The sequence below is a fragment of the Cervus elaphus genome, chromosome 1 (assembly GCF_910594005.1).
Source record: "Cervus elaphus chromosome 1, mCerEla1.1, whole genome shotgun sequence".
In the NCBI taxonomy this organism is placed as follows: Eukaryota; Metazoa; Chordata; class Mammalia; order Artiodactyla; family Cervidae; genus Cervus; species Cervus elaphus.
The window spans coordinates 56,337,722-56,347,938 of record NC_057815.1 but is presented as its reverse complement, the minus strand read 5'-3'; the positions used below and the strand labels follow the sequence as shown (position 1 = coordinate 56,347,938).

Here is a 10,217-nt window from a genome sequence, read left to right as displayed (position 1 = left end):
CAAAACAGAAATCTGACCAAAAGAATTGTACCCAGAGTATCTTACAATCCAATAGCAGTAAGGCAACAACCCAATTTTAAAAAGAAGCAAAACAGGGTATTCCCTGGCAGCCCAGTGGATAGGACCATGGCCCAGGTTCAATTCCTGGTGGAGGAACTAAGATCCCAAAAGCCACATGGTATGACAAAAAGAAATAAGACAGACAAAACAGATACTTTTATAGATATACAGATACTACAAATAGATATTATAGCACATGAAAAGATGCTCAACATTATTAAGTCATCAGAGGAGAGCATTGTGTACATATTACACATCTACTACAGTAGATACACTTAAAAGACTGAGTATTCAAACTGTTGATGAAGATGTCCATAATTGCTGGTGGGAATGTAAAATTATACAACCAATTTCAGAAATGACTAGGCAGTTTCTTATAAAGTTACACATGCACTTCCATGCAAACTAGTCTTTCCGTTCTTAGCTATTTAGAGAGAAATGAAAACATATATCCACACAAAGATTTGTACCCAAGTGTACATATTATCTTTATTTACGATAGTGGAAAACTGGAAATGACCCAAAGAGCCATTAACAGATGAAAGGATGATTGTTGTGTGGATGTCAATGGATGGTTGTTTAGCAATGAGGAAGGAAGACCTATATACTCAACATCATAGAAATAATCTCAGAAACACTACAGTGAGTAGGGAAAAAAAGCCAGACATAAAAAGTGCTTACTGAATGCTTCCATTTTTATGAAACTAGGAATGGCAAATCTAATTGATAGTAATAGAAAGCACATTAGAGGGTTTATGTGTCATGGGGCTGAGCATGTCAAGCTTGACTAGGAAGGCTAATGGATAGAATCTGTATGCTGATTATGGTGGTGGTACCTGGTGTATGATTTTGTGAAAACTCATTGATTTTGTGTCAATTATACCTTGATGAAGTTGAGCATCAGAAAATTGTTATATGGTTTAGGACATAAAGTTCGATTTTGTGTAGGTTAGTGTGTTTCTGAAAGCTTGGCCTCTCTGTACAAATACCAGGGCCGAATGAAATCTTGGAGACAGGGTTGTGGGTGAAATAGAAAAGGATAGTTTTATTCCATTGCCAGGCAAAGGGAGACACACCAGGCCTCTGCCTCAAAAAGCTATGTATCTCAACCCCAAAGAACTGATGAGGGATTTTATAACAGTAAATCAAAGGTGGAGTCTCTGACAAGATTAGGGTGTGTGCAGGGTCTCCAGTGGTAGGGTCTCCTAATCTTGATGAACTTATCTGGTTCCTTTCATCTTGCCTCAGACAATTTTTGGCTGCTCCTTCCTTGATTAGCAATTGTTCTAATCTGCTCTTTGGAACTCAGGGTCATAATGGCTGAGGTCTTGCCTACAAGAAGTGGAGGGCAGAAAGGTCTCTAAGCCTGGAAGCTGCACAGGGCCCTGATTGGTTTCAAATGTACTTAAAAGAAATGCAATAATAAAATTGACAAGGGACCTCCCTAGAGGTCCAGCAGTTTAGAATCTGCCTGCCAATGCGGAGACAACGGTTTTACCCCTGGTACGGGAACTAAGATCCCACATGCTGAAAGGTGACTAAGTCCACAAGCCACAACTACTGAGCCTTGTGCATTCGAGAGCCTGCACACCACAACGAAGACCCAGCACAGCCAAAAAGAAAAATTAAAAATAAAAATAAATAAAATTGACAAGATTGTCTTTTACCTTTCTTTGCATATACCAAGCTTTATAAAGACACATAGGTACCAAAAGGCTGAAACTGCAGACTTACTGCTGGGAAGGATGCTTTGCAGAAAGTTCCCCTTTCTTCACTTTCTTTCAGTTTCCTTCCTTGCCCTCTCCTCAGTCCTTTCCTTAATATCAATAACAATTTATGTTTGTAATGAGCTTTCTAATTACGAAGCAGTTTCCAACCTCATTTAATTCTCAGAATAACTTTGAGAGCCTGGGATAGAATTATTTCTTCATTTTATATATGATGAAACAAAAAATGAGAGCCAATGAGATAAAAAACATTTTACCAAAGGCAGCACAGTTTGTATGTACCTCACAACATAAACAATAGCTTTTTTCTTAGCTTCCATGCTTTTTTTTTTTTAACCCCTCTGCACTTTAAATTGTTTAGAGTAAAAATCTTCCCAAGGTGTGAAAATATACATGATGTCTCTTAAAACAAATATTCATTTATTTGACTGCATCAATTCTTAGTTGCGGCAACATTGGATCTTCGATCTTCTTTACATAAGTAGGATATAGTTCTCTGATCACAAATCAAACCCTGACCAGGGATCAACCCTTCTTAGCCACTGGACCACCAGGGAAGTCCCATAGGATGTCTTGACAAAATCCAGTCAGCTCAGACAGATCAGTCTGGGCCTTAATATGCCCTTAGGTGCTAGGTACTTATGATCAAGGTGTTCACCCACAAGAGACTCCAATGGAGGGCTGAAAAGGGAAGATTAACTCTTTCCATTTCCTTATAGCTATTATGGTCAGTCCCTCCACAGCCCCCCTCCTCCCATTTTTTCCTCTCTCTAACCTGCAGCCAAACAGGTTTTTTTCTGTTTGAGATCAATTGACTAGAGCACCCCTGGATTGTTCCTTTATCTCTTCCTGATTTTTGCTGAATCCCATTCTACTTCAAAACTATTGACAGCTCTGAGCTCTAGACCCCCTTCTCTAAATTCCTCAGACTAAACTCACCTCCTGAGGGCAGGAGGAAAAGGGGGTGACAGAGGATGAGATGGTTGGATGGCATCACCGACTCAATGGACAGGAGCTTGAGCAAACTCCGGGAGATAGTGAGGTACACGGAAGCCGGGCAAAGGAGTTGCAAAGGGTCAGACAGGACTTAGCGACTGAACAACAACAGAATGTACAAATCAATGCTGGAATCTGAAATAGCTATGCAGGGACGTCCCTGATGGTCCAGTGGTTGAGAATCTGCCTGCCAATGCAGGGGAACAGGAGTCTAATCCCTGGTCTAGGAAGATTCCACATGCCTTGGGGCAACTTGCACCACAACTACTAAGGCAGGACTTCCCTGGTGGCTCAGACGGTAAAGCGTCTGCCTACAGTGCGGGAGACCTGGGTTCAATCCCTGGGTGGGGATGATCTCCTGGAGAAGGAAACGGGCAACCCACTCTAGTATTCTTGCCTGGAAAATCCCATGGATGGAGAAGCCTGGTAGGCCCCAGTCCATGGGCTCGCAAAGAGTCGGACACAACTGAGCGACTTCACTTCACTTCACTTAGAGTCTGCCAGCAACTAGAGATGGTCCCCACTTGCCCAAATTAGAGAAAGCCCTTGCACAGCAATTTTGCCCCAGCTCGGGCAAAAATAAATAAATAAATAAATTTTAAAATAAAATAGCTAGGTAGTAGTGCAAAGACGACTGGCTTTGAATTCATAACGATTGAAGTTTCAATTCTGGCTCAGACCTGACAACTACAAGTATTTGTTGAACTCTTAGTAGACATTCAAGCTCTGTGATAGGTGAAGATGCAAAAGTGAGTTAAAACATAATCATCATTTTCAAGGCCCTTACATTTGAAGGATGGAACAGGGAGACAAAATTCCTAAACAGATTGTATCCGTACAATAATAGACCTAACTAAAGGTTATATTACGAAAATCTTATGATCTTTCACGATCTAAGCCTTGGAGTCTTCATTTGTAAATCAGGAATAATTATACTTCACTTCCAGGCATAATGACTGGCACATAAGAGATTAATATTGCAAAACCTGTTATTCCAGGGAAAGCCTTTTGTGTCCTCGCTTCTCCTTTCTGTAAAGAAAAAACAAAAAGTGATCTTTTAACAAACTGCATTTGAAGGCTGTAATGTAAGATTCACTTAAAATAAATACACTTACATAACTTTATTACAACAATAAGAGGTGTGAAAGGGAATTACTCAAAATCTCACCATGCTAGAAAATCACTTACTTTCCCTCGCTAGTCTTATTTACCAGTTTTTGTCTGTTATAAAGTTGTATCTATTTTTAAATGTTTGTGTTGTTACAAGGTATACAATACTTATAATTTTTGGTGGCTGTTAAAATTTTAATTGACTGGATTCCTGTTATTTGCTTAATCATTCCCCTATGGTTCCACATTTCTCTTGAGAGGCAACAATTCATTGGAGAGAATGAAAACTTTGAAAACAGAAACATCCTAGGTTTGAAGTCCTAAGCGAACCTCTTACTAAGTGATCCTGAGTAAGTTATTTAACCTTTCTGAAACTAAGGTTTAAAGAAGGTGGGTTTTAATAAAAATTATGCTTTTATTCTGCATTTAGAGGTGATCTGTATAAAGTCTGTGCCAAAATTTGGATACTCGAAATAAATCATAATTTTAATATTTAATTATCAGTATATAATGTGATAAACACCTTTAACACATAAAGCTCATTTAACCCTTTGTGTTACTTCCTTAAGACCAAGTTTCAAATGGGATTACTTGGGTCAAAGATTATAAACGGCATTTAGAAACATCTCAAATTGCTTTTCAAAAGACTTCCTTCAGTTACACAACTACTAGCAAGACACATTGCATCAGCCTTACTTTATGGTTACCAAAGGTATATTATTGTGTGACATCTTTGTAATTGTTTTAATTCTCTTTCTGAGAAGTTGGAACATTTTTTTCTTTTTCAATAGCAAGTACTGTCTGTAGGAGCGACAGCTCAGGGCCACGTGGGCTGCGGATCGCACAAGTGGACTACATCGCACCAGTGGACTACATCTCCCAAGGTGCTCCACCGGCGCGCCGACAGGAAGTGGCCCGAGCATCTCCCGCCTCCACGCCGAGGAGAAGAGGTTCTATCCGGGGCCTTGGCGCTTCTCTTTCCTTTCGCGCCGGTTGCCGCTGCGGAGCGCGGCGGGTCCATGTGCGCAGTGAGCGGCGCTATTCCTGGCCCAGTAGCACCCGAGCCCCGGGTTTAACCGCGTCCGCGTTGCGATGGACCCCAACACCATTATCGAGGCCCTGCGGGGCACCATGGACCCAGCCCTGCGTGAGGCCGCGGAGCGCCAGCTCAATGAAGTAAGGACGCCGGGGTGGCGGTGGCGGTGGCAGCGGCGGCGGCGGGCGGGCGGACTGTGGCAGGCCGAGCCATACCGGCCTGGCCAGAGGCGCGGACGGCGTCGCTGAGGGGCCCAACTGGAGGGGTGGGGCGGGGACCTGACGACGAGTGCCACGCCGGGGCCCTTTGGCTGCTGCGGTAGTGGTGGCGCCGGCCACGGTTTGCGTCGGATCCTGAGCTGGGCCTCTGGCTGCGGTGGAGGCATGAGGGGCCGGCTAGGGCGAGGCGGGCTTGACGGGCTGGACACATGGCTGGCTCGGGTGGCCGGCCGCCCTCTGGCTCATTCCCAGCTTGTTCTCGCGCCCAGGAGGGGGCGAAAGTCACCGTGAGGTTTTCAGACGTTTCCGGGAGGAGTCTTGCTGGCGCCGGATTTGGAGGGGCTCCTGGGAATGCAGAGCTGGTCCACTGGAGGCTGCGCCTGTCAGCTTGTCCCTTTGCTGGGCTGATGGGTGACCTGCACAACTTTCTCCTCCCCGGCTGAGTTGCTAGGGACAGCTTTCAGAGGCGAGCCCCCACTTCTTAGGCAGGGTGAGGGTAGTGCGGGACACCCATAGGAGTCTGATTCACTGCTCTTCTACTCTATTATTGCCTCGCTGGGGAAGGCAGGGCTATTTAGTGGAAAGTGTCAGGTGAAGCGCAACCTTCTAGGTAGAGCTACACCGCTAATTTCTGAACTGACCTTGGGCAAGGCGCTTAACCTTTCGATGCTGATTTTTTCCCATTCATAAAATTAGGCCAGAGGGTTTGCTGAGAGGTCAAGGGAGACGATGTAAGACAGTGCCTTGAAACGTGCCAAGGTCCATATCAACTCTCTGAGGATTGGTTTATTTTTCTCCCCATGTTTTTGGAGAGACCACTCTTTGCAAAGCAGTCTTATTATGTGGGTATTTAATTGTACTCTCTTCCGTTTCATTCCTTGTTTCTAAATTTCTGCAACTTCTGTTGGAGTATTATAAAGACTTTCAAAAGGATCCCTGTCACTTCCTGTGTCTCCCTATGGATTTGTCCAGCTTTAGTGAGGTTTATGTCTTTATTTTTAAGGTAGAATTCCTCTTTAAAATAGAATGTCAGTTAATTTAAGCTCCTCTTAGCTGGTAGGTAAACACTTCTAAAACTTTATATTGACTAATATGAATTGAACATCTTCAGTGTACCTTGCTGTTTAGAGATCCCTGGCCTCAGTGAACTTAAATTTTAAAAAGCTCATCCACAGAATTTAGACAAATTAAGTGTAAAGTTATTTCAAAATAAAAAGTTAAATCTATTTTATATGGAAGACCATTAGATCTTGCCAAAAATGATGCTCAAATTCTTAGGCTGAAAGTCACGTTGGTAGGAGGATAGATTGCTTTTGGATATAAAATAGTTGAAAGAAATTCACTCTAAACCATTACTAAACTATGGAGAGAGTTATGAATCACTTTTTGATTTGTTTTGTGATAGACGCATGTTAAGATGAACATTATTTTGTTTATGATGTGCTAAACACACTACAAGTTCAGTCATAGTGATTTCTACCATGACTTTGCCCTAAATCACATTATTTTGACTAAATATACTTGTGTGTAATTATTAATTAGAGAAGTTATTATTTGAAAGAATTGGTTCCTTTGTAGGAAAATTGGGTAAGTAATACTTACTGCAAATTTGAAATTTATTTATTCTTCAAGCAGCTCAGTTCAGTTGTATGTACTAACATCTTGTAATAGAGACTTGGGGTAAGTATTTAACAGGCTAGTTTTTAGAAGATAAACAAAGTAATATTCAAAGCATTTATTACTTAACAGTTAAGCTGCTATTAGGGTTTTGAAATTTTCTGGAGTATGAACACTGCTTATCTTTTCTTTAAAAAAAAAATTGATACCTAGCCTGTATTTCTGTAATTGTTAGCTACTTATATTTTGCACTTTTCTTTCAGTTATTGCACCTAGATTTTTTAGTAATTCTCCTAAGATAACTTTTCTGTTAATTAGCATATTCTAATTTCCAGTCTTGCTTGTATTTGAATGCTTTTTGCTTTGACTTTCTTGTAGCAGAACCTTGATTTAGGAAGAAATAAATCCCAGATAAGTCTTGAAGAAGCTTGACTGTAGTAAGAACAAGGAAGTAGCATCTGGCTACTCTTCTGGCAAGCTCTTCTTACTTTGGATAAAATAGGGTAAATGGATCATTCCATCATGATGATGGCTCTTTCAACTGAAGCTACATATTGGTTCATTTAGTTAGAAGAAAAAGATCATTGCCATTGAATGAATCTCTTCAGCTAAGTGAAGTAATCACTAACTCTAAAAATTTTTAATATTATCAAAGTAAATAGTTTAAAAACCAAACCAAAATTTTCCCTGTCTCAGAGATTGCACTTGACTGTTCCATTTGCTTGGAACCCCTTTTATTCATTTGCCTCCCAAACTTGTTCTCTCACTTCCCTCTGTCACTGTTCCGCTGTGTCCATATCCCTAAGGAGTGACTTGCCTACCATGCTCCCTGTCTCCCTTCACTTGTTTATTTTTCTCTGTGTCACTGATTTATCATATGTATTGTACTTACTGTTTCCCCAGTATAACTTTTGAGTTTCACAAGGTCAGGAATTCTTACATCTTGTTTCTGTTATTCTTTGCTTGTTAATGGTAGGCTTTACTGACTTCCTGTTATAGTAGATAACAATATAGGCTTTAGGTTTCTTGTATGACCTCCACTTCAGGAATTTTAAGGGTATTTATATGTTTTTTATATTACATATTAAGTTCCAGTAGATTGTTAAAGACCACTGTATGGACACTCTTTTTGACAGATGTTTTCAAGATAAATCTGTTTTAGTATTCCTCACTTAACTCTGTAGTATGTTATGAATGTTGATCTTTTTTTTTGAACCGCTGTTATAATTTGGAACCCATTACCATGTCTCAGTTTGAAATATGTTCATGTAACAAGCTTTGCCTCAAAGACTGGAGAAAACCATTTTAATTTTTTTTTTTAACTACTGAAGATTTCTCCACTAGTTGAAGGGTATTAATTTAACCTCTTTTTAAGCATCATTTTCATTATGTTATCATGGTATGTCATTGTGTTTTGTGGGTTGAGCAAAATGATGAATGTAAAAATTGTAGAACTACTAAGTTCTCTCCAGAGTATTTGAATTACTGTTTAAGTGCCAATTGATTAACCAGTCCAACACGCAATACATTTCATTTCCTACCTAAGTTAGTAGTTGTTCATCTCAGTGGCAGATGATCAAAACTGATGGAGAGAGAACACATAACCTGTTATTTGGGCACCTAGCTCAGTAGTGGATAGCATTATTATATTGCAGCATGAAAATTGGTACTCTTATAAGCACACTGCCTGGCACATTATGGGCAATAAATATTTGTTGAATGCAAAGAGAAATAAAAACTTGAATAATGGAAATGTTAAGAATACTCATCCTTGAATTGTTAAAGTAGATTTGTGTTACAGGGATCTTTCAATTCTCATTGAGATTGTATACTATATAGTCTAATATATCTAGAAGCGCAATTAAAAAAATTTTTTAGGTTATCTAAAATGTGTGTATTTGGTATTCATTCAACATTGTTTCTTATATTCTAGTGACTATTTGTTTTTGAATACAAAGACTGTTCTTTCCCATCTGTATACACACACACACTTAGAAATGCTTGTTTTTTCATTTTCATTTGCAAGATAAAATATGTCTGAAGGTTTTTTGCAGATTATTATAACAGAGGACAACATCTCTGCTCTCTTGCTTTAGCTGCCGGTGTTCCTCAGTGGAAACCTTTCTGTGTGCAGATTTTCACTCACGCTGCTCACGCCTCTTGTTAAGCTCTGTCACCTACAACTATTTTCCTAACCATGGTTTAGTCACTAGGTTGTGTCCAACTCTTGTGACCCCATGGACTCTGTGTAGCCTGTCAGGCTCCTCTGTCTGTGGGATTCTCTAGGCAGGAATACTGGAGTGGGTTGCCATTTCCTAACCATAAATCTCTTTTAAATCTCTTAAACCCACAGTTCCTAGGCTTAATGTGCTATAAAATAGTTATGTGGGCAGAAATGTTGCTTTTTCACATGCTTTATGTGAATAAAAAGTAAGAGGACGTAGCTTTGGTAAGTTTCTTGATATTTTGTGTTTATCTTTAAAATTCATGAACTGCCTAAGTCACATCTGGTATCTTCACAGATGGTTACTATTACAACTGTAAGTGATATATTTATTTATAATTGGTTTATTTTATTTTATTAAAGGCTTATGAAATGTTTAAGGAAAATCTTAGGTCTGGAAAAGTGCAAAATGACAGCAGTTTGGCATGTCTAAAAATTCAGCAAGTATTTTTGAGACTATGGTGTATATTTTTGGAAGATGGAATAGCTTGTAGTCTGAGCAGGTAACATTCCTTAATTAGGAATGTCATGAAGTAGGTACTGTTGTGAATTTTGTAGAGGGAAAGTCCCTGGATTCTTGGACCGTTAGACAGGAAGTTATTCAGTGACATAACATGTTAAAGATCTGAAGGAAAAATAACAGTGTATTAGTAATACTGGTAAGAAAACAACTTTCCTTTTCAGAATTAGCGATGCATGCATATCTGTCAGTGGCGCAGTAATGATGAGTTTGATTTAAAGTTTGGCTTTTCTTTTGTAAATATTTTTTGTCGCTGATAATTTGTAATTAAGTGTTTAAAAACTCCTTAATTGGAAAGTATTACCACTTTTAATGAAAGGCAGGAAGACACAATGAAGACCCTCAACCTGGTCCTGATTCTACCACTACACTGACTTACCCTTACTGTGCCTCATATTTCATATAGGTAAAAAAGATACAGTATTTGCCTTTGTCAACTTCTTTAGTAAAGCAGAGAGGGAAGACATTCCTTGGCTCTTGAAATTATCTGGCTGTATTCATTTTATGTAAACTCTGATGTCAGAGTGCCCCATTAAGCCCCTCTCTTCCTTGTAAATGATGTAAAGTACAGTAACTGAAGGTTTGTTTGGTTACATTCCAAAATGGCAAGAAATAATAAAAAGTTACCTATTAAAGAGTAAGCTTTAAAAGAGACTGACATTGGGTGATTACATTGGAAAATGTGGGTCTAGAAGGGAAATTGATATTG

At 39.6% G+C, this 10,217-nt stretch overlaps 1 protein-coding gene across 1 annotated transcript in view; it reads left to right on the top strand.

Moving 5' to 3' along the window:
* The first annotated feature begins 4,831 nt into the window (after positions 1-4,831).
* Positions 4,832-10,217, top strand: part of IPO7 (importin 7) — a 46,714-nt gene continuing 41,328 nt past the window's right edge. The window contains exon 1 of the mRNA XM_043903422.1: positions 4,832-5,069. Coding sequence (XP_043759357.1) covers positions 4,986-5,069 — 84 coding nt within the window. The 5' untranslated portion in view covers positions 4,832-4,985. The remainder of the gene's footprint in view (positions 5,070-10,217) is intronic.